Source organism: Oryzias latipes, chromosome 18 (assembly GCF_002234675.1).
Source record: "Oryzias latipes chromosome 18, ASM223467v1".
Classification (NCBI taxonomy): Eukaryota; Metazoa; Chordata; class Actinopteri; order Beloniformes; family Adrianichthyidae; genus Oryzias; species Oryzias latipes.
Genome location: NC_019876.2, coordinates 18104194 through 18130213, shown reverse-complemented (window position 1 = coordinate 18130213; position 26020 = coordinate 18104194). Strand labels below are relative to the sequence as shown.

The 26020-nt window shown below is 36.5% G+C and overlaps 1 protein-coding gene across 1 annotated transcript; it reads left to right on the top strand.

Annotated features, from left to right (window-relative positions):
* LOC101173175 (large neutral amino acids transporter small subunit 2) lies at positions 1-25064 on the top strand. Its single transcript, XM_004079840.4, has 11 exons — positions 1-130; positions 6143-6347; positions 10100-10251; positions 16082-16207; positions 17337-17490; positions 18021-18144; positions 19735-19838; positions 20887-20983; positions 21092-21241; positions 21825-22002; positions 23279-25064. Exons 1-11 carry the CDS (start codon positions 1-3, stop codon positions 23425-23427), a joined length of 1569 nt encoding a protein of 522 aa, XP_004079888.1. The 3' UTR covers positions 23428-25064.
* Positions 25065-26020: the final 956 nt, after the last annotated feature.

Sequence of the window (26020 nt, the reverse complement as noted above, 5' to 3'; positions counted from 1 at the left end):
ATGACAGACGGTCCGAGACAACGGAGCAGCACAGCGGGCTCTGCCAAGGATGCTGCCGGAGAGAAGGAGTCTGGAGGAGTTGCGCTCAAGAAGGAGATCGGGCTTGTGAGCGCCTGCGGTATCATCGTGGGTAAGTCAGTGTCTTCAAACCAACCTGTGAGTTTTCATTTCCCCACTTACGTTAGGAAACCTTTCGATCGGGTGACAACTTCAAAAATCACAAGAAAATATATTTTGTTTGTGCATCTAGTCTACATAAAATGAGGCACAGGACTTTAGCTTGTTTCGACTCTAAACCCTACTTGGGTACTTCCAACGCAAATGTCAGCCTAGGACCAACTAAGAGAAGCAAACGTTCATTTTTTTTAAAGTTTGAGCACAAAGTCAGGCCTTTTGTGTTTGTCTTCTTGGAGTCTCGTGCTCCCTGCCCATGCAGCACCTTCTTATCAGTTGAACTTTCTTCATATTTGCAGCCTAAAGACAATACTCACTCACCTCTGCTGCTGACAGGATTACTGCAATGAGATCAAAAGTCAAATGACCCCCATACAACTTACTGAATTAGAAAATCAGTAATCGAATTCATTTTTGGAGTGTTTGGTTCAATAAAGCTTTTAAAAAAACATTTGTATGGTTTTAAATGGTGATTATGGTCTTTGACAGGTCAAGTCTTTAATCTTTTTCTTGCAAGTTGATGTGCTACTAATAACAAAAAATAATTATTTCAGTAAATCTCTATTATAAAATATCACAGATCAAATCAATGTCCGATTCTACTTTCTTTAATGATGCATAAGTGCAGGAGCACTGATTACATTGTTATGTTAAATGGATCAATACAAAGTCAATCACGACAAATGGAACAGATTGTTCAGAGTCTGCTCATGCTCCTGAAGTTGACCTTGACTGGATGATCCGAAGGGACCAGGTGACTCAGACATTTGTTTCCACGGTAACAGGAAAAGATGGGGAGGAGAGGGGAAGAGGGAGTTTGCAGTCTGTGAAGTTTTCTCTCAAGAGCTTTAATAACAAAAAATAAAGGTGGAAGAAGGTTGAAAGAGAAAAGGCAGTTTCTAACAAATCATGCAGTGCATCTTTTAATACACTGTGTTCCATAACAGGGGACAGACAGGCTGTTTTTTGTATTAAAGATCATTTTATTTTATTTAAAATTTGGATGTTAAAGCTTCACAGAAATAAAGAGTATTATCTCAGCCACACCACACCACACTAGATACCCTGAAAGGGCCCTTTGCAGTCAGATTTGATCTGATTTTACCCCATTGTTGTTCCTAAAGCTTTTATTTTGTAGTTTTTAAAGCCAAGACAGCTCGACCTATTGTGAAAAATTACTTTTAGGCCGTATTTGCAGGGGGGTCATGATCAAGAGAGTTAAAAACATCTGCTACCTGACATGATTATTGCCATGCTTGACCTGAGATGCTTATTCAGGCTTTTATTTCTTCTCATTTAGATTTTTGTGATTTGCTTATAACAAGTTCTTTAAAACGTCTGCAATTTCAACTGACTGCTGCTGAAGCTTTAGGAAAAAAATCTTCTCTTGCCAATATTTTGTTGACAAACTGTATGTCTTTTTCAGAATAGTATGCAGATCACTACTGAAAATGAGGAACACAGATACGTGCGCATGCTGATAGCATCTCGCCACATTATCAACTTCACTTGTATCTGTATGTCATTTAGATAAGTGAATTTATCTCCTTCCATTCTTCTGCTGGTTATAAAAAGGCCTGTTGGCAGCACAGAGCTGATCCGTACAGCTTAGAGGACGTTTACAGCCGTTCAGAGTCCTCAGCACAGTCACCAGACTGTTCTTGAGTAGAGCTCTCGACCTTGACCAAGTAACTTATTTGTGCTGGCTCGCTTCACTTTGCTATCCAGAAGAAAGACCGGAGCTCAGGTGACCAATCTGATCCTTTCGTTGTGCCCAATTGGGTTTCTACGAAATGAGTACAGGAGGACTTCAAACGCTTTTTATGGTCAGTTCTATAGTACAGGCATTTATTGCTCTGACACATGAAAAAAAACGTGAGGACAACTTGGATTGTAGGTGAACTTTTGATCACTATGAGGGAGTCACCGCCCTGATAATACCTTTCTAATGAAGAAACCTTTAGCTGAGCTCTGACCGCTCTGCACTCCAGTCTGTTTAGATAAGGTTTATTCGACACGGGGATGATTAAGAGTTTGGAAAAGGCAAATGAGTGAGGCCAGATTCTTTAAAACAAAAAACAAGTGTTAAGAAAACAATTACAATCAAATAAAATATTAATTTGCATGTCTGCACAAAAGTAAATACACCAGAAGAAATTTGACAGATTTAAGGTGTGCTCCAGCAACTTCAGAAAACAAAATTAATTGATGATGAACATTTTGAATTGCTTTATATAACAAATTCCATCCACCTGTCCATCTTCCAAAGACAGTGAAAATTGATTTTTTTGTGTTTTGAGCACGTTCTTGTGACATTTTTATGACGATAGAGGACGTAAATAAGGAAAATTTAGCTTAAAATTGATTATTCAAATAGTTGTAAATCAGAACCAGATGGAAAAAATGCAGTTTGAAAAATAGCTTATTTGTGACATGGAAAATACAGTGGGCTGGCCACAAGCTCCCTTCTCTGTTCCATTCTGATGTGTCCAGTAGCAGACAAATAAATCCATGTGCGCCTTTGTTTTCCTCGCCTGAGCTAGAATCTGGATCAAAACTGTGCAGCTGGATAGCCTCGAAATTGCTCACCGTTTTTGTTGCAATGCTAATAGGTTGGGGTTGTGAGGGGCCGTAAGCTTACGGGAGAGCAGAGAATCCAATGGGTGATGAGAATGGGGAGTGGACATGCTCCGCGCCAAAAGTTCCACCCACATCTCAGGGCCAAATTTCTAAAAACCTACTGCTGCACTGCAGAAACTAAGTACTAGAAAATGACACCGATTTTTTTTTTTTGCCAAAATAGGCATTGTCATCATTAAAAGACCACTGGGAACACTTTGAAAATAGATCAAAAGTATATTGGAGAGGAACTTTACTTCCTTCCGGCCAGGGTCAAGGGGTTGCTGGAGCCTATCCCACCTACTGATGGGTGAAGGGTGGAGTATACCCTGGACAATTAGCTGTGTTTTCATCTTAAATTCCAAGTTTGAACATGAAAAAAAGCAAACATTTTCAATTGTTGTTTCATTCGTTCTTGTTCTTATGAAAACATGATTTTGTCTCAGACATCTTCTATTATAGTTTGAACACATAAAAAGATCTTTTCCATTTTCAAGGCTGAGGCTAAAGCAGCAGGTTCCTTCAATTTGGTGACTGTTTATGCAGTGAGTGCATTAGTGTGATTGCTTTAGAGATTAAACAATGTTGCACAAACTCACAGGTGCATATTTTTCTTCCAGTGCTGTTCTAAGTGATATTCTGTTGAATACATGTCTCAGTAATCTAACAATCAGTTGATCTCATTGCTTTTGTCCTTTATTAGAAGTCAAATTACATTAAAAAGCTCTTTTTTTTGCAGCTCTCAAATTTTTTGTTATATACTTTACAGGAACTGAGATGTGGTCTGGTAGTGCTTCTGTGAGCAGTCAATTCCTCTGCTCAACAGCAGTAAAATAAAGAGGTTATCTAAAGTCAGTTGCGGAAAAAAAAAGAAATCTCGAAGAAACCCTTAACATTTGTATTTGATTTGTTTTGTAGAGAAAACTCTGATCTTATTGTCCTTTGTTTTATCCAGAGACAGAAATCAGTTAGGAGGATTATACATTTAAAGTCTAAAACGGAAGAACAAATCCCACATCCAACACTCAAAAGGATGTAGAAAATTACTGCAAGTGCAGGAAAGCTAAAGATTCCCTTAAGTCAGCAGTCTGGCTCACACTCTGGTAGTGATTCACACGAGATGAACCCACGGCAGGCACGTTCGATCACCACAGAGCCTCATTCACCCTTAGACATCACAATCTGCACTCATATAAACTCTATTGTGCCTTCAGCCAAACTCTAAACATAAAAGGATTTCATTGAGACCATTGAGATCATTTGAATTGCAGCTGTTCTTTTTTAGATGTTTATGAAGATTGTGGACAACAAACCCAAGATAAATCCATGATGAAGATGCCTATTTCATCAAACTCATTTGTCTCCACCATGCCGCTTGCCCTCTTCCCATCATCCATCTTTTTACATGCTCTCCTCCTAGCTTAAAGCCCCTCACAACCCCATCCTAACATTACCGGTGCAACAAAAGGGTGAGCAACATCTACTTCTAAACTACATGCCAGCTCAGACGAGGAAAACAAAGACAACATGGATCTATTTGTCAAACAACTGAATGCATCAGGATGGAGCAGAGCAGGGTGCTTGTGGCCCCCCGGTCGTAAATTTTGTCACAAATACTCTCTTTTTCAAACACAATTTTTTGTCTGCTCCTGATTCACGATATGTAAACAGTTTTCTGCAAGTTGCTCAGTGACTGCAGGAGAGCCACACGATGTGACACTATCATGCGCACCTTAGACTTTTGCACATTGAAATGTGCTTTTATAATTCAAATGTTGCAATCTTTGACCCCTGATACAAGTTCAAGAACAGACAACCCTGGATCAATTCAAAGTGTGATTGTACCTCCCTGACCTCCAATCACTGCGCTATGGCAGTGGACATTTGTTTCAGTTCCTGTGTAAACTGTGCTTTGATGCTCGTCAAACGTGTCAAGGTATTATTCTCGCCAGTTTGCGCACCCCTCTCATCCCTCCTGCCTGCGTGCACTCATTCACCCTGTCTGACAAGCTCCCACTCTTCAAAGCTGCGCTACGTCAGCATTTTACAACTGCACCCGGCCCGCTGATTCCGTTTCTTCCTGTTGATTTTTGCCCTCATTCAGTTCAGCTGCCAGTTCAAAGTGGACTTAACTTAAGTCTTAAATTGACAAGCTCAACTGAAATTCTGTTGTAATAGTTTGTGGACATTCAAAATGACTCAAACTTATCATAAAATAATGCTAAATAGGTTAAAAAATTGTGCAAAAGATAAACCAAAACAAGAAAATTAAACAAAACAAAAAATAATTGCACAAAGAAAGACACCAGTTACAAATTGTTGACATAATAAATAAATAAAAAGCCGGTAAATAGGAAAGATTCATGCAAAAATCATATTAAGATGCTAAACTTTCCTAAATCAACAGAACATCTGAACCAAAACCATTGATGCAAAAAAAGGGGAAAAAACAACACAAATTCAGTTTTTCATCTTTTCCTGACAAAGGTGTCAAACTGAGAGATGTGCTGGCCCAGCTGATATACCAGTTTGTGACTATAGTTAGGTACTTTGATTTTAGACAACCATACATGGATGTGAAAGAGAATAAACACTATTAGACTGTAGCAGAGCACAACTTCTTCCTGTCAAAGTAAGAGTGATGCCAGCAGGCCCTAAAGGAGTTTAAGTGTAAATAATCCTTTTGAATTATTAAAGAAGGAGCCCTGCATTGAACAAACCACATGAGTTTCCTATGACCAGAACTTCAAAAAGAGCATTGCTTGCAGTTTCTAACACAAGTCTCACTTCCCCTCATCACGTTTCCAGTTCTACATGTGAGCAAGTGGAATTTGTCCCTTTTAACAATGTCTCGCTCCATTCAAATCACCTCTGTATAATATAGACAACATTAAAACATTTTAAAATTATTTAAAAGAAGCAACCAAGACTAGAATGGGAATTATTTGCCTTAAATCATTTCATAAATTACAATTCGTTTTTTTTTTATTGAGAAAAAAAGATGAGATGTTTCAGGGCAGGTCGTCTATTTTTTGTCTTGATTGTTTTCTGATTGATTTGAGCCTCTATCTGACAGTTGATCAGACAATATTGGCAGCACATGTAGGTAACATGAGAGCACTCCCAAGCCTCAATAACAAGACGGGTGCGATTTAATCTGCAGTTTTCAGAAGAAAGAACCCCTTATGTAAAAAACAAAAAAAGACGAATAATTAAAAGCTAAAAAAAGATGCACTCATGTTTGTGGGGACAGAACTTACAGGAACCAAATGTACAGATAGTCACACAGACAGCCATTGTTGTCCTTGCAATTTGCACTGAGACTTGCTCCCCCTCAAATTCTTTACAGGTAACATTATCGGATCGGGTATCTTTGTCAGTCCAAAGGGAGTGATGGAGAATGCCAGCTCTGTGGGAGTGGCGTTGATTGTCTGGATCATCACCGGCATCATCACGGCCATCGGAGCACTGTGCTATGCCGAGCTGGGGGTCACCATTCCCAAATCAGGGGGTGACTATTCCTACGTCAAGGATATCTTTGGTGGACTGGCGGGGTGAGTTAACATGCATTCAGACACAACAGCCGATACCTGTTACATTTGTTTTAAATTGTAAATATACTGAAATCAGCATAAATAACTTTATTTAGATAGCACAAATGACAGCCTAAATTTAAAGGAACCTCATGCTGCAGCAGAGAAAATTTTGTATCTCAGTGTCATCAAACGGAAGATAAAGGCTTTAATGAAAACAATTACAGCTAAAAGGAGCATATTTTTCATGTAAATGTTTTTAGGACATTATGTATTCTTATAAATTTGTGGATGTCTTTGTTTGTTTTGTATTATTATTTATTGACTTAGATTTGACAGTCCCTGAGTTTTTAGGAAGCTTTTGCACCGGGATGTTGAGGAGGATTTGGTTTAATCAAGCAAAATATCCAAAAAACCCATCATTAGAATCAAGTTGACATTTATCAGAAGTCTCCTTCAATTCATTCATGGTTGTTTCAGGTTTAATATAAAAGCAAAGGCAATATGGACTTCCTCAAGAAGCATTATGGTTCATTCTTTGAAAAAAAGTATGTGAAAATAAATGTGCCTCTGCCTACACTGTAAACACAGAATAAAGCATTGTGTAATGCAAGGATTCATAACATCGAGGTGTTTCCGAGGGGAACTGAAGCAGACATAACAGGCAGAGATTGTTTTTCTTTTGAGAGCAACTATCAATGCACATCAGGGAACTTTTACCCCCTCAGACTTTGTAGCGTGTAGCTTCAGACGCTGGGTCTGAAGTGTTTCTCCGTGCCCTCGGTGTAGCATAAATAAACCGAGTCAAAAGGGTGTTTGCTTTTGCTCTCCTGCTCCTTTTGTCCCCGTGAGTTCTATGGGTGAATTTGCACTTGCATGTTCTAAAAAGTCAATAGCCGAGGTTCCAGAAATACATACAGCTACCAGAAGTTCAGCTCGTAAAAATGCACAAAGAAACAAACAATGATTTCAAAGGCTGGTTGTTATTTCAGAGACTGAAGGGGTCACAGGGCAACGTTTTTGCTTGACATAAAAGAATAATAATTGTTCTAAAGATTTGGTAATATTTAAGTCTTTACGATTTTTGTTCATTGATACCACATTTGGATTCATTCATGAAATAAGTTCGATATTGGAAGAAAAATAAGTCGTAAAAATAGGAACAAGATTCAAATAATTACTGTATGAAGAGATTGAAGAAAAATGTTGCACATCGCCAATTAAACTTATTTAACCTTCCTCTTGTGTTGGCTTTCTGTTGCCATGCCTTATGTTAATAGGTCAGTTGTGACTCTCATCTTAAATTAGCTATAAAATATACTTGAATCATTATTGATCATCCAGATTTTTTCCATCTCGCCGTAATCTTGCTGATCTTCCTTATTCACAAAATTACTAATTTCAATGCGTTTTGCCTTTTTCCACATATCCATTAATTTAATTTTTGCAAAAAATGTTTTATAAAATAAATCACAGTTATAAATAATAGGTTCTTTTGTTACCTCACTCTTACTGAGAGACATAACACAGCTCTTTAATAATTGGCTTTCTGAAAGTCTCTGATTGGTGTGTGCTCCTAGGTTGAAATTGTCCCTAACAACACAAATGGTACTATTTCAATAGAAGCATTTTATAATTTGCTAAGAAAATAATAATAATAATAATAATACTAATAATAATAATAATATTAATAATAATAATAATAATAATAATAATAATAATAATAATAATAATAATAATAATAATAAATTTGTCATGATAAAGTCAAAAAGCCCTAAAGTATTGAACCTTTTTTTCAAGTATTTTTATGCTTTAAAAACTGAAAATGGATCAGTGCTGACCCCAAAACAAGAGGAAAGTAAAATCCTGTTTATGCCATCTTCATAAACAATGTTTGTTCAAACATCAGCCTCTCTGCAAATGAGCAAATAAACCTGAAAGGTATTGAAAAAACGCCAAGAAACGCTTTTCAAAAACTGAAGATTTGACAACGATTGGTCAATAAAAAGACCATTCTCCCTACAGTGGAACATTTCTACTGAAATACATTTTTATTTTAAAAAAATGAAGGGGTCGATAAATATCTACCCACAATGCATTGTTGGTAAACACCACTATTGAAGTCCTTTCCCTGTGTATTCACTGGTGGTTGAAAAACCAACCAAAACAGAAGCACAAAACAGTCTTTAGAAGCTCGTCTGTCTGGACGATTTTGCCGTGATTTAAAAAAAAAAAGGCTTTTACACAGAAACTCTTCACTGAAATGACTTTTTTTCATTTAGAGCCATTACGAATTTTTCAGGTTTTCAGAACACAAGTATAATTCTACAGTATATTCTGTCACAGCAAAGTCAACATTTATGAACAGACCACAGCAATAATAGTCGCCAACTTGGCATTAGAGGTATAGTTATTTTATATTTACAATCTAATTAAGGCTTTAAGATTAGGAGAAAGCACAGGATTTATTTCCACAATAAAATAAGGAAAAATAAAAGCTGAATGATCACACAGAGGTTGTTATTGTCCTAAATTGTTTAAACGTTTTTTAAACAGTCATAAAAGATTTATGAACAAACTAAGATGTATTTTGATTAGATGCTGCAGATTGAATGATATAACAGGATTGTTAATGAAACTATTTTTCAGCTTGTTAACATTTTGTATACAGCAGCTCCATCAGTAAACTGCTGTTATCGTTGTCTGTTTTTATCATCTTTAGCCCAATAACTTTGCAGGTTTATGCTGATGTCTTGTAATCTTTGCTGATTTTTGACAATCAGCAAGTTCGACCTGGAAAAATTCCTCAACTTGGAATACATTTATGGAAAAACTTAGAGAGCAAAGGAATACATACAGAAAAATCTAATTTTTTAGGTTTTTCGTGAGATTTTAGTAAATATAAAATACTTTAAAATGAACAATACTCAATGTTAACAATTAACAAATGTCTTTAAATGTCAAAGAGTAATGGCGCAGGATTTTTAACCTATAAATCTGTATTTTAATTTTTCATCCTTCATAAAAGACAGTCCAGCGCGTTACTGTTGAATCAATCCAGTCAGGTGAAATAATCCCTTTTCCATGTTAAGGCCAACCCCGTGATCCACTCTGCTGAACTCTTCATCCATTTCATCTCAACACTGCTCATCCATCTATTTGTCTCCTATTTGTAATTTCTGTTCTGTTCTGTTCTTGTCTGATGAACGCTGTCAGTCATATTTGCGTAGCATAAAAACTACAAAATGTATATAAAAACCAGTCGTCAAAGATAGCAAATAAATAACAGACAGTCATATTAACAAAAACAAAAAAATTGCATAATAAATGTCAAAAGCAAAATTTTTTTTGTTTTTTTTGAGCAATATACGAAAAAATGCTGTTAAAAAGATGGACAGTACCTGTAAGTTTTTTTGGGAAGTTGTTTTTTTTACTATTTTTATACATTTTCTGTCTTGTTACTCAAACATTTCTGTAAAAAGATGTTTTATTCTAACATGGAACCTCTAAATACAGAACATTTGTTTTTTTTTTGCTTTATGACAGAAAACATAGTTCAATTCTAAATTTGAAGATTTTTCTGTCATTGTAAGAAATTATTTTGTATAATAAAAAACGATATAGTCCAAATTCATTGGATTTCTTTAAAATAGGAAATTCTCATTTTTACATCTTCCATTGAACCTAAAACATACTTAAGAGATTCTTCATGCACGTTTGTTTCAAAAGTGCTAATATGTCAAACAGTTTTTGTGTCCATCTCTTTCCTGCAGGTTCTTGCGACTGTGGATTGCCGTGTTGGTCATTTACCCAACCAACCAGGCTGTGATCGCTCTGACCTTCTCCAACTACGTTCTCCAGCCGCTGTTTCCCACCTGCTTTCCACCTGAGAATGGCCTGCGGCTCCTGGCTGCCGTTTGTCTCTGTGAGTTTACCTGGTTTGAATAAAACACACAACTTCAATCAAAATGGTTCCCAAAAAAGTATCCAAAGACACATTTCTTAAAGAATTACTTTTTTAGAAGATTGTTTCTCTTTTCTCATTAAAATCACAGAAACTGATGGAAAAAATGTTGTCATAACAAAAAAGGAGATTGTGGCATTTCTTTTAAAGAATTATGGCAATAATTCCCAAAGAAAATGGTCAGCTGTTTTAAAATATTACAAGTGAGGAACACAAACTCACAAAAAAACTTGGTTTCCTGGTTGCTGCAATCTTGGTTTGGCTCATCAAACTTGCCTCCAGACATTTTCTTCTAGAAGGAATGAAGTGGCTTAAAAGAATTAAACAAGAGGAACGCTGCATGTAGCAGTGAGTGGTAAATAAGTGAGAAAAAATGGAAAGATCTGTTGGTGCTGAGCTGAAAGCCATGGCTTCAAATCCCTCGAGGGTTCACACATACAGGGCAAATACTGCAGGCAGCTGTCAGACACAAGAGAGACGGACGTAGAGCCTGGAGAAGAGCGTGTACAATGAGTGCACATTAACAGCGTGATCTGACAAAAATCTATCCAGAACTGTTCCACAAATACAGGAGATTCTGTTTAAATCTCAAATTTCGGATTTACGCAGAAACATTGTCTTCCCTTAAGCTGGAGGGTTTTTTTCCTGAACAAATTTCATTGTTTTTTCCTTTAAAGCTATGTTGAAACCGAATCCCTTGGTTTGAAGCGACCAAAAGTTTAAAACATTCGTAAATGCACGTTTTGGGATTCCATGTTCAAGACTCTCACACTCACACTTAGCTACACACATTTTTACAACCATTTTTTGGGCTCTAGATACAAAACACGCAGCCCCTGAACACTAGTTTAAATTTAAACAAGGTTTAACTTTGACCAATAAGGGACTCAGATTTGGTAGTGATGTCTGGATGGCCCTATTAATTCAAGGAAGTACCAACTGTTTAAAACTTGGTCATGGAGGGGAAATTAATAACACAACACCAAGTCTTTCATATATTGGAAACAAGCTGTGAAAGAGCTTTGTCATTTCACACCAAAACTCTTCCAAATGTAGGTGGCAGACGTGCACTCATAGACAATAGTTAAACGAAAAAAGAAGAAGCCCCGCCCTGCTGCTCCCTGCTTGTCCAGGAGGGTGTTCCAAAAAGCAGATTATGTGAGTTATCACAGTACGTTTGAGGCTAAGGAAGCGGATAACCTCAGCTTTCAGTTCCAAAAATGGAGGTATGTTTCAGGGTATGTCAAGTTTCCATAGCAACTCATGCTCTGAACATAACCTGTTCTGGAGCAGGTTTAGTTGAAGGTTAGTTTGTTTTCAGAGAGGTGAAGCAGCATGGCGTTTCCATTTGAAGATGATATAGTGGATGAAGAAGCTCAGATAATACTTTTTCCACCATGAGAGGGTGATAAGACCACGTATGGATGTTGGAAAGATAAACTTTTTTACATTGATCTAACTTAATTGTTTGCTTCAGTTAAGATAAATCATTTTTTTGAGTTCAGTCAACCTAAAAGTAACACATAGTAATCAGACAGTTATTTTCCTTTCATTCAAATTAATTCAAATAACTATGTGTAACTTTGGTGCTGCTGTTAGATTGGCAGTACAAGGAATTGTGGGATACCATTCCCTTTGCCTGTCTGGACGGATTTTTTTAATTCTTTCTGCACCATGAGTGAGATGGAAGGAGAGGGTGATTAGGTTAGTGCTGTGTGATGTTATCAGAACTCAAGTTAAAGTCAGAGTCATGATGACTGAATGCATGTTGTATTGCAAATCCACACTGTCGTTCATTTTAACAATATAATAACGAGATCATCTGCTGCCTCAAACTTGGACATATTAGAGTTCAAGAAGTACAATAAATTAAGACGGAAAAACATTTAATTGAATAATTTTAATATGACATTTATTTAGATAAATATGTAAATTTAAGTTGTATAAACAATTATTGAGTTGGATAGGCATAAGAAATTAGGTTGAATACATTTAACTCAATTACTTGTTCCCGATTGAATCAATTCATTTGAGTTTTATAAGTGCGTGTTCCTGGAAGCGCAATATATACCCGGTGGGAATGTAGCTTCAGAGTTTCTGTGTCATCTTTTACTTTTCTTGAGACAAAACTTTATTTTTTACCAACTGTTAGGAAGTAAGCAATGTGAAGATAGTAACATAGCAGCAACCCATTGTTAGCAGAAATGATTTAAAAGCCAACGATAATGAAATGCTTGTTCTTTGTGGGACTTTCAAGTTAAACAAGGAAAATATGTTCTTGCTGGAATGTTCCAACTTTAACAGGCATGACAGTAAAGTTCCAACCCCATGGCACCCTTGATGGAAAAAAATTTGCATTGTCTGAACACTTGTGTTTTTGACACAATGACCCACATTTACCTCACTACCATCTGCTCCATAAACACTTTTATTCATGCCTGCGAACACGTTGCAGTCTGTTTTTGACTCAACTATGTCGCCAGACAGCTTTAAAAAAAAATATTAAAGCTGGGTCTTGCAGACTGTTTCCACTTGTTTGTCTGTTGAGCTTTTAAGCATAAGTAGGTGAGAGGTAAGACGTGTTTTCTTGGTTAGGTTTTTATCTCTGTTTATGGGGAGACAGTATGGAGGCACTCCGTTGAAATGTTTTTGATTAAAACAACAGTTATTGCTCCTCATTAAACACTCGAAGGGGATCCATGTGTTGTTAAGTTATCTTTGGTGTGGAGGCACAACATCAACAACTCTGTTTACCCGTTGATAGATTAGGATGTTTGTGTTCTTACTGGAGGCCGCTTAAGAATTAAGCATTTGTATTTTACATTGTGGTACCTTTGTGAGTGTTTGTATGCAGAACATGGACTAATCTGGTGCACAGTTACACATTTTTTCCCTCAGTCGGTCCACTTCACTGGAACAAGCGTTGAAAAATTTAGAATACAAGATGTTTTTCCATTGTTATGAGTGAAAAAAATCTGCCCATGAAATTAATAGAATCTGTCATGGCCAGATTTCCTAAAATATGTTGTGAATTATTGCCCTTTTACGACAAAAGATCAACCTTGAAATTAGCTGTAAATACTAATATTAATACATATTTCTGTGGTAATTGGAAAAATTATGTCTTAAAAATTGTTTATTGCCTAAAAAGAGAGTTTAGTATTTTTAAAGTAAGTTTATTCATACCTGCTTAAAATATATACTTATTTTAAAAACTACAACAGCTGAACTATTCCTATTTCTAGGCCATAATCTCCTTAAGTTTAGGTTAAATTGACACATTTTAAGATAAATTTGTCTTAAATCATATTAATAAATGTATGCTTACTTTCTAACGCTCTTCCTGCTGTTGCAATTATTCTCTTAGGAGTCAAATAAAATGTTCCAGTTTCCCTAAATCAAGCAAGTGTTCTGCTTTTTTGAAAGAAGACTGCTCACAATTCACAAATAAAACTTGTGCTTAGAAAATGTGTATAATTTAAAAAAACTTGTTTTCTTCGATATTACGGAAAATAAGATGACTTTAAAAACCAATGACTCAACAAGATATTTAAACTGTATTATCTTTTTTTAAAATTGTTATATTTTACTGAAAAGCTGGAGAAGTAAGTTTTGTCCTCAATCAAGTGTAATAGGATATTTAAACTAGAACCTAGACAAAAATACTTGGGAAGATGTTGTGTTTTTGTAGTGTTTAGCATTATTTTGGGAGAAATCTTTGTTCCATTGCAGCTTTCTCTGTATAACAAACGCACCTGCAATGCCAGCCTCCCTGCAGGCCTGCTCAATGTTTTAGCATGCAACACGCAGTGTCGAGTGCAAAACAGCACAGATGCATGCCTGTTTGAACATGCGCATTTGTCTTTTTTTTTCCCCCCCGTAGCTTGGTTATTTCATGTGAAGAACATAATCCCACAGAGTCACACACCCCTCTAAATTAATGACCCCCTGCTTCCATGAACCCACTGGCCTGGTTTACTCAGCAGTACAGATCAAATCCAATGAATTCTAGCTGTGTCTCCCTGTGATGACAGCTTTGACAAGATCTAACAAGCTGAGCCGAATGATGGTGGTCTATGATATAAATTGTAAAATATAAAGACCTAAAACACCTTTTTCCATTTGGTTTAATTCAACAACATTATGTTGATCCCAAAAGAAAAAATGTGTTGCCTTGGGCTACTCATGTTAAATCAAATCGAACTTTGTTTATAAAGCACTTTCACACAGAAACACAGGGTATTTTACATACGGTATTTAAAAAATAAAAAAATGTAAACATAAAAAAAAAGGAAAAACAAAAAAGACGTTCAAATACAAAAAAGTTAAAACAAAATGTAAAAATGATAAAATACATAACAGTAAAATAAGAGATGAATTACCAGATGAATAAATAAACAAACTTTAATTGATGAGTATAATCATTAAAAGTCAATTCAAAAGATACATAAATAAAATAGACAAACAAATAAATAAATAAAGAACAAATTAAAAAGTGTAAATATACATAAAAATAATGTCTCAAATAATAATATTACTAAATTTCAGATACAAGCCAAGTTTAAAAAGGTAGGTCTTGAGGTTTTCTTTAAAGTCCCACTCCTATTGCAAAAAGTTCCCAGTGGTCTTTTAACTAGGATTATGCCATCTTTAGCTAAAATGAAAACAACTGTCATTTTCTCGGACAGAGAAAACCCACGTGGCCGTATAGGCTCCAGCAGCCCCGTGACCCCCGAAAGGGGAGGACTTTATATATGTCCTCCAACATCAGAAAAATGCCACAAGAACATGTTAAAAGCACCAAAAACACAATTTTTATCTGATTGGGTCTTTAAAAACATTAATAGTCTCTTAAAATTAATTATAACTTAGATTGATTTCTTAAACTGATCAAGAAAGAATCCCCTGGTCAGATGGAAGAATCAGAAAATTCTTACTGTGATAAAGTGAACAAAATAAATACATGATTGTCATTTCACTGATAAATAACGGATAAATAACGCAATGTGATTTCTGCCCAGTGCTCTGAATGTCAAATGACATTTTGTAACAGAGCTATAATTTCAAGCACAAAACATAAGACATGATTGTAGTTTGTAGCCCAAAACTAACAACATGACAACAGAGTATCATGAAGCATCTCTACTTCATGATACTCTGTTGTCTATTGTGTTATAAAACTTAGCTGAGCACCAGGAACAAAATTAGCCCGATCAGGACCGCTCATTCCTGGTCCTTGAGATCTACTACCCTGCCTATTTTCCAGCTCTTCCTACTGCACTGCTTGCTGCTGATTATCTGGTGTGTTCATTCAGTCAGAATGTGGAGACATCTGCCTGGGCTAATCAGCAGCTAGCAGGGCTTGGAGATCTGGAAAACAGTCAAGATGGTAGATCTCGAGGACCAGGAATGAGCGGTCCTGCTCTAGATCTAACCCCCGAACAGAAAACAACAAACCGCTCAATAAAGTCAAACATATTTGCTTCACAGCAAACTAATCAATATACTTTTTTTTTAACACATAGAAGTGTAAGTAGTTACAGTTTTTTATTTAGACTGAATGCCCTTTGGACTGCTAATCAATATAATCAATGTAGCCAAATTTTTCTTTGGAGAGTAATCGTCGGACACAGTAGATACCTCCATGATGTGAACCAAAATGCAAAGATTTGAGTGTTTATTTGAGCAAAAAATATTTGTTTAGTTACAAGATCCAGGAGCAAAATGTAAAAGTACGGAGTATCACATAGATCAATTCTGAGTGTTTCTGCATGTGTGTTTGTCTGTTCAGTGCTGCTCACATGGGTGAACTGCTCCAGTGTGAGGTGGGCCACCAGAGTGCAGGACATCTTCACCGCTGGGAAGCTGCTGGCGCTGGCGCTCATCATCGTCATGGGCTTTGTGCAGATCTGCAAGGGTAAGCTCACGTCTGCGCTTCCCACAATGCATGTGTACTCAATACATTCATCTCCTGTATACACGTGTGATCTCTGAGCACATCTTTAATGATTTGGGACAGTATAGACATCACATGACTCCCACGGGGTTCAACGGGTTGATGGGGCCCCTTTGATTCAGCCTCACATTGCTAATATCAGCAGGACTGTGGGGGTTTACAATGCAAACATGGCTATGGGCTGGTTATTGTAGGGGCCATGGAGGACAGGCCCCTGAAACAACATGAAAAGAAAGTTCTATAGAAGTCCAGTAGATGATTTGACAGAACATTTCAGGTTAGACAGAAAAATGCCAATCTCATTCTAAAATAAACACAATTTTAACAAGAAATGAGAGGATGTGGCTCATTTGTCTTCTATAACTTCAATAAAGTCTCACTCCCATCATGTTTTCATTTATTTTAAAAGCGTCCCCGTGGTCTTTTAATTATGATTACGACGTTTTTAGCCAAAATAAAAAAAGTTTCTGTGAAAAAATTTTTAAGAAGTTTCTGTGAAGCAGCAGCAGTACATTTAGAAATTCAACTCTGAGTTGTGGGCCGTACCATCGGCGCCATCATCCATCTGTTTACACTCTCCCACCAGCTTACTGCCTCCCAACCTCTTCAGGCTAACAATTTTGATTCAGATGCCAGCTCGGACGAGGAAAACAAAACCTACATGGATTTAGTCGTCTATAAGTGGATGGATCAGAATGGAGCGGAGCAGGAAGCTTGTTCCTTGCCGTAGAGTAGCTTCTAAGTCACAGCTACAAGCGTTTCCAAACTGCTTTTTTCATCTGCTCCTCATTCACAGTGATCGAATAAAGAAATATTAAAAACACCAAAAACATGATTTTCATTGGAGTGGGGTTTCAACACACAAGGATTTTATAAGCTAAGCTTCCTCCCAATGAAGCCAAATCTCAATCAAAACCAGTCTGTTTACCCCCTCAGCAAAACAAGTTTTGCAACCAGAACGAATTGATCAAAATCAGACCGGGTTAACTGGGGCTGGTCATACAGATTTAGGCCAAAATACACACACAACATTACCTTTTCCTGCGAGTCCAGGATCTAAATATTCTCTCATGTTTCTGCCTCTCTGCAGGAGACTACTACTGGTTAGAGCCAGCCAATGCCTTTGAGCCCTTCCAGGACTATGATGTGGGCTTGATAGCGTTAGCCTTCCTACAAGGCTCCTTTGCCTATGGAGGCTGGAACTTCCTCAACTATGTCACAGAGGAGCTGGTGGATCCCTATGTGTAAGCGACTCTCATCTGACCACAGTCTTCCAGCTGATGTAGTGATGGAAAGTGCCAGCAGTCAAAACTTAATGCCACTGGAATCTATTTTAGTGATTAGCAGTCACATTCCAACCAGGTTAATCCTTTATCCTTTTTAAGTTAAATCTCTCTTTGTGTTTGAGAACGTGGCATTAATCTCTTTCTTATAATTATAGCTTATAAATTCTTCTTTAGGTTTGACTATTTTTTTGAAAGATCGCCTCCTCCAACACTGCAAAGAAAGCTCCCCTAAAAATAATTCAAAAATTCTTAAAACTTGAAAATTTATCCTTAAATGACCAAAAATAATCTGCCATTGGTATAAGACAAATGGTTTTACCAATAATTATTGATAAATAAGTTTATTTTGTTATTGAAAAAATATCTTGATAAGATTGTTTTTCTTGCAAGACAGAAAATAAGTCACTTTTTCCTAAAAGGGTCCGTTTACTTTCTCAAGATTGAGATTTTGCGGTCTATGATTCATCGGTTTGTTGTGCTCTCTGCAGCAACCTTCCACGTGCCATCTTCATCTCCATCCCTCTCGTGACCTTCGTTTACGTCTTTGCCAACATTGCTTATGTCACAGCAATGAGCCCCCAGGAGCTGCTTGCCTCAAATGCTGTTGCTGTGGTGAGTCCTGTGACTCAATGTAACTGCATTCTGTTCAAGTTCTAGTAAATAGCGCCCTCTTGTGACAGTAATCAAACACTTCCAACTGCTTGGATTTACATTTGCTGTCATCCTGCATTTCCTGCCGTTTTTTCTCACATGCATAATGATATGTGGGGAAAATATACATAATTTAAACTATTATGAAGATTTATGAATTATGAAGAGTTCCCACTTAAAATGTATGAGGAAATAATTATTTTTTATAGTCATTTGACCATTAAGCCCGTCATAAAGATAAATTTTCTTTTTTGCTTGTCTTGAATTTTAATTTTTTGCTTCTAACCTGAAAAAAAAGCCCTGCATTTTTGGATTTAAGATTGTCATTTTTTACGTTCTTCTTTGTTTTTTCCTTCTAGCTTGCTTTAAATTGTTTTTTGTTGTTGGTTAATTCGTTGGGAGCATTGACTTAATAAAATAAACAGTAACTGGACATATCGTGGGTGACGTCACCCACAGAAAATTCCTTGCTTCCGGTTCCTACCCAATGAAGTCAGTTCGGTTGCCATTTTTCCGTAATTCCCAATGTTGGAAACAGACGTCCTCAGTAAGCCGTGATTGGTCCGTCTACATTTCTATGATTCAAAGAGGTTCATTGTGTCTGTAAAATTATACTGCATATTTAATTTATTTTTTATCAGACACTGGTTTGTTTTGTAATGTAAAACGTTTCTATGGCAGCCACTCTCCAATCAGGAGTTTGCACGTTAGAAGGCCACATCCCTGCCACTGAAAGTGGGCTCGGGAGAATCTGTCAATCAAACGCTTTGAACGTTTGATACCAGGCCACCTACTTTTATTGACCCATCTGATTGGTCAGTTGATAACTTCAAAAAAACAAAACAAAAGAAAAAACAAAGAAGATCAGCAAGAACATGTTAATAAAAGGAAGCACAGAAAGAATGGCTATTCTGACAAATATAATGATTGGCGAATTACTGTTTATTTCTCAATAGAAGTCTATGGATTTTGTCTTTTTGTTACCAGCAGGTAGTTCATATTTGGAACACGAGGGGGGGGGGGGGGGGGGGGTGTTTGGTCGATTTCTTATTTTACTCTGAATCGTTGCGAGTGAAGCCATGTCCTGTAATCTTCAATCTGAAAAAAAAATATAAAAAGTTCTTGTCTCTCATAATTCAGAGGGATATTCAATTCCTAATTGACAACTTTATTTGCATTTTGATTATGCAGTTTAAAAATGCATTTTGCAAATTATGGTTCAACATGAAAAATTACAAATCAATCTTACATTAAAATAATGTAATATATACAAAATCAGTTGCATCATAAAATGTCATTCATTTATGGTATTGGAATTATGGTACCAAAAACCCACGACATTTAAAAAAAATTTGATTGGTTTTAATTTATAATTTAATTTTTTAAATGTAATTTTCTTTTTTCTATTGAATTATAATTTTAAAAAGACATTTACAATATATAAGCCTAAATTGCTAATTGAACTGTCGACTAAGAATGGAATATTACTGAATTATTATTGAAAAATAACCCCAGAATTTCATCATCATCTTCTTCCTCTTCTCCATCCAGACGTTTGGTGAAAAGCTGCTGGGTGTGATGGCCTGGATTATGCCCATCTCTGTGGCCCTTTCCACCTTTGGAGGAGTCAACGGTTCCCTTTTCACCTCTTCACGGTGAGTGAGCTGGCAAAGAGATTTTAACTGGATGTGCAGTTTAATTTCAAACATAGATCAGTTCCATTGCATCATATAAGTCAGTGAAAGTCTAATGCCTACATGTAAAACATAATGTTCATAAACATTGTTGAGGGATTTATCTACTGAAAACAAAAGTTTTAGTTTTTGCTTCAACTTTGTTTTGCACCATGTTTAGTAACTGAAAGTTCATCCATTGGTTGCTCTTTTAGTAAAAATCTTTAAAAAAAACTCAACATTTTATCTGATCCAAACTGCTTCAGCAACACATAGTAAACATAGATAATATTTTTTATTAATTTTTTGGAATATAAAAAATGTCACAAAATGAATGGTTCAGACTATCAATAAAATGGTACCAAATGTTAGATCTTATTTAAATTTCGAGCAAGCAATATAATTTAAAGAGAAATTGTTTTTGTGTGTGTGTGTTTTTAACATGTTCTTAAGACATTTGATGAGGGGGGACCTATATTAAAAAGGTTTAAGCTGAAAATTGCATTTCTGAGTATTTTTTTTCTAATAGTCATTCAAAGCAGGAAAAGCAAAAATGAAAAAAAATTCAGCTTTTCATCTGTTTATAATGCTATAAACTGTGGAGTCTGGATTTGAAAGGAGATTACTGTTGTGAGACGCAGAAAGGGGGTAGAAATTCCACTTTGACTGGGTCCAATAGTACCTTTTTGAATATTTATGAAATATTTAAGCCTGATTAAAAAAAAGACAGTCACTTCTTTAAGCATTTATTGCCATTTGGTGGCCGTTTTGGTTTTTATAGTTTTCTTTTATTTAAGTTTTCAATATTTTTTAATACATTTTGTTCCCCTTTTTTTTTCTTTTTCGTTTTCATAACTTCTTTCACGTCTACAATGTGTACTTTCAAGTTTTAAACCCTGTTCCTTTTTTTTCTAATTTACAATCTGTTTTTTTATTTACTTTATGATCCTAATTTGACATCTAAATATGATAAATTAATAAAAAATCAATTATTTGGCATCTGTTTCATCAATGCAATTATTTTTGGTAGGTTGTTCTTTGCTGGAGCCAGAGAAGGCCATCTCCCCAGCCTGCTTGCCATGATTCACGTGAAACGCTGCACTCCCATCCCAGCTCTGCTCTTCACAGTAAGTGCAGCCCAGATTGCTGCTGCTCCTGTAAATTCATGTTAACTCAGAGAAATCTCAGGGTAGAAGCTGTGTTCCTCTACATTCTAGCCCTCTTTTGTTCCTCAGTGTCTTTCCACCCTGTTAATGCTGTGCACCAGTGACATGTACACACTCATCAACTACGTGGGCTTCATCAACTACCTCTTCTACGGAGTCACTGTGGCCGGGCAGATTGTCCTAAGGATCAAACAGCCTGACATGCACCGGCCAATCAAGGTGTGTACATCTGCTGCTGTGGGCTTTGGGTCTCTCCAGCTCTAAGGGTTAAAAGTTTAGGACCTCTCATGGGGCAGAAGTAGAGCGGTTGACCTCTGACTACAGGATTGCAGGTGCATTGAAGTGGAGTAATTAGTGTGTTGCATGTTTTTGATTGGTGAAAGTAAAGTGATTTGCAAACTGATTTAACCTTTGCAAAACATGGAAAGAGCTCTACAAGTAAACGCCATTTTAGAATCCAAAAATACATAATACACTTTGATTTTTATTTATTTGATGATATGAATGGTAGTTAGAGTTAGAGTTAGAGTTACCGTAGTTTACAGTTAGGGGAAGTTTGCAGAAACTAAGAGCAATATTTGTGGTTGTTTGACTTAAAAAAGTTTCACGAAACTTCAAAAGTAGTATAAGGGATGTAATAGGGATCTGGGCTCATTGAAGGTGACTATGATGGAATAAAAACCCGGAGATCCCCTTCATACTATATATCAACTATATCAAATTGCAGATATTTTTTTAGATTTCATTCAATTGAAAAGACGATTGTTGTTTGTCAAATGATTTTGTTTTTTCTCTTTTCTAGATCAGCCTGATTTGGCCTGTCATCTACCTCATCTTCTGGGCGTTCCTGCTCATCTTTTCCCTTTACTCTGAGCCTATCGTTTGTGGTATTGGCCTTGCCATAATGCTTACCGGAGTCCCTGTGTATTTCCTGGGGGTTTACTGGGACAACAAGCCACAATGCTTTGACAATTTTGTTGGTAAGAAAATAAAGACACCTTTCTTCCTATTTTTTCAGGGTTTTTTTCTTCAGTTTTCTTTTAAACACAATGTTATTCCTCTAGAAGTGTTTAAAGTCCCACTCTGATCATCTATTGATCTGCTGTAAAAGCATTCCCAGCAGTCTTTTAATTATGATTATGCCACTTTTAGCTATAATCAAAAAGCCTTTGTTGTTTTTTAGGCCATAGTTTCGCCAGAGCTGCAATAGTTCAACAGAAATTGACCTCTAAGTTGTGGGTGGGGTCAGAGAGGTCTCTTTTTACACACTCTCCATCTAGCTTACAGCCCCTCTCACCCCCAGGCTAACATTAGCGGTGCAACAAAAATGACAAGCAATATCCAGTCATATAGTTTTGAGCCAGATGCCAGATTGGATGAGGAAAACAAAGACATACGTCCATCTAGAGTGCGCCCTTGTTATGTTCCATAAATAACCTACTCCTCACTACACATTTATATCCTCTGTCAGACAGACGGGAACATTATCACACTTTTCTCTCTTGTTTAAACTCTGAGTCCAAACTTCGTAGAAAAATAATTTCAGAATTATAAAAAGAAAACAAAGATTTGATTGCAATCGAAGATTTACATTACACTGGCAAGCTGAACTCAATCTGTACATACGATACAGCACATCAATCTTTTTAGATTGATTGAAAAGGTCTACAGCCAGTCAGGATGCAGAGCACAGTGGGCTGCATATGAAATAAAAAAATCGCATGCAGATTTGCACACAAAACAATGCGTGAAACAGCAAGACCTAGAAAGATGAACCTTCGAAATTACGAGGTAACACTGTTGTCATCTTCAAGTGGATACATCACTTACATCTTCTCCCGATTCTCGATTTGAATAAATAAATACTCAGAAATACAATTTAAGCTGAATTTTCTTAAAATATGTCCTTCATCGTCAGAAAAATGGCACAAGTTAAACATGTTAACCCTTGTGCTATCCCTATGACCCCAGCCTTAAATTGACGTGTTCTCCCTACCATGACAAAGGTGGATAAAGGTGGAAAGATTTCATGAAATCCATGGACACCAGTGAAGATCACGAATCATTGAAGAAAAAAGGTTCAGAGCACTGTCTAGTGGGTCTAAATGACCCAACTCCTAATGTTAAAGTGCCTAGGATAGCACAAGGGTTAAAATTACCAAAAAACAAATGTTATTGGTATTTATTGTCAAAGTTTTGTTTGGTCACTGCAGGCATATGGATGTATAGTAACACTTTTGCTCTTGTTCATCCCAGATAAAATGACATACGTGGGCCAGAAGATGTGTGTGGTCGTCTATCCAGCTGAAAGTAAGAAGAATGAAGAGGAGGGGGAGGAAATGAAGGAAGTCACCTCTCCCCTTTCAAAAGAAGAAGCCGACAGCCACAAGTCAGGAGACTGCTGAAACCTCCACCCGAATGCAAACACACAATCTAGAGTTTGTTTACTGATCAACACCTTGTCTTCAATACTGAATCATTGATGTTATGTGCCAAATGAATGAAAGGTAAAGTAATACGCAACGTCAAAACCACGCTCGGGGTCCATCCAAAGTGCAATAACACAAGGTTAGCACCTTCTAGCCCCCATTGTCAAAGATGGAGTTTTTTTTTCTAAACGGTTTCCTCCTCATCAGCTGCTCCAGTATCAACGTCACTCCGCTTCACTTCTATGTCAACCCACTCCATGTGACATCGATGTTTTTTTTATCAAAAGACTCCTCCTGAACTGTGAGATTCTTTTTTGATCTGTTTGTCTCACACTGAACACACCAAAGCTGCAATGTTGATCCTCGAAGCAAACAATCGGATTCCGAACATTTCATGTCATTACATTTTGCAGGTTTTTTATGTCACTTTAATTATGTCTCTTTATTTTTAGTCATTGTAATTAGTGCTTGAATAATTTTCTTTAATAGTTTTTTTTAAACACAATATTCTGTTGATTCTGTGTTTCTTCTCTCTTTTCCTAATAATCTTTAAGGTGGGCGGGGTTTGTTTTTTACTCAATTAACTGCAGATATAAAACACCTGGAGGTTTAAATCTGTTAACAGTGCACACGTTTTCTTAATTGCCTTAATTAGAATTGCTGCATTTTTGGTTTCTGCTGCCACTGTGTTTCTACAGAAGTGGGTTTTTTAGTTAAAAAAAAAAAAGTAGAACATTTCAATTTTTTATGAAAACAAAATCCAACAAGTGACACTACACAAATGATGAATGGTTTAAGTTAAAAACAAGGAAGATGCATGCAAAAGGTAGAATCTGTGGGGTTGTGTTAGTTGTCATACTTTACAGCACATTTTCGTTTCCAAAGTGCAAATCCCAACACCCTATATGTGAAGAGAGCCTGTGTGAACGCTAGTTTTTAAAACCAAATTGTGTCCCAGTGAAAGTATTTTTATAGCTAACATCTGTTGGAACATGTTTGTGCTTTATTTTAAGTTTGCAAATGAACTGTCCATTGATTACAAACTTTATGTTAAATTCACACAAGAGGACGTTGGAGTGCAATATGGCTAAAGGCACCAACAAAATCCCATTTCCTGCATTTGAGTTGCCTGGTCATTTTTGTGAAGCACCTACAAAGCTGCATTTGTTGATGCAGTACTTTTGCACACGTAGAGGCCCATCAAACTGGTTAGTTTTTCTATTTTGTCTCTCAGGGGATTTTCACTGCCTCCTGCTTACACTGCCTAAGTAACCATGACGACCGAATAGATCTGAATGATGAAAATCCAGTACGATTGTGCTACCTGTCTGTATTGGTGCTTTTAGACATTTATTCCCCAGGTGTCTCATGTCTTAAATAATAATGGCAGTTGTATTTAAAAAATTATTCATATAAAAACCTTGGCCAGTATTGTAAAGACTGTTCCCGTTAAGCTGTAAGTGGAACTAGGTGCCCTGGATGTATTTGGAAACACAAAGATGTGTTTTTGGTTGTGTGCCGTACAGTTATTGTGCATTTTCAGTATGTGAACATGTCAAACTGTCTGTATGTGGTCCCTTTGCTAATAAAAAAATACACAGAGTAATTTCTAATTTAAAGCTTCCTTTGTGTGGCAAAAATGCTGCTTGTTTTCCAGCACAGAATTTTAGTTCTTTTGCCTGGTTTGCTTACTTTTCAAAAAAGATTTCACTGAATCTCTGGCAAAATTATGTAAGAAAATGTTTTTGCTGGGCAATAGATATTTTAGACTGATATGAAGCCGTGGGGGCGTTGTGGTTTGCACTCTAACCTCACAAGGAGAAGACTCTGGTTCAGGGGTCAGGGACCTTTAACAATGAAAAACCTGTTTGGGTCTGTTTCTTTCTGACCAAAACCAACCGAGAGCCACAAAGTCCTACTTCACTGTTTTAGAAAAAATACTATTTATGTTTTTCTTATTCATTTATAAACTGTTGCATTTAAATATTTACGATAATTGAATTATGACAGTGAATTGAATTGTTCCTATAAATAACTTCAACTTCCTTCACTTTGCAACACATAGATTCCTTTCAAAATAAAATACACTCTGAAAATCCTCCTACTGTGCCAGATTTACGTGAATTGAAAAATTCCAGAAAGCCAAGCCAAATATGACATTTATTATCAGTACGACTTTAGAGTGCCTTTATTTTTCACGTTACTATCAAATATTGGCATAATAGCCCTGGTGTATAATCCAATTAATGGGTGCTTTAGGGTTATTCTAATAATAAACCTCTCAGACAGTAGATTCTTTGACCATCATTTTACTAAGTTACTACGTTTTACTAAGTTTGGCTCTGTAGCCTCGGGTTGCAAACCCCTGGTCTGGTTCTAATCGCGCTTGGGACCTTTCTATGATTGCATGTTCTCCTATTCATAGGTTGATAGATCATTCTAATGTTTACCTTAGATGTTACTGTGAGCTTGTGTGGCCCTCTAACAAAAAAATGGTCGAATTTGAAGCTGTAAAACTATACATGATTTAGGGAAAACTATACATTTTATAATCCTTCTCAGAATTACT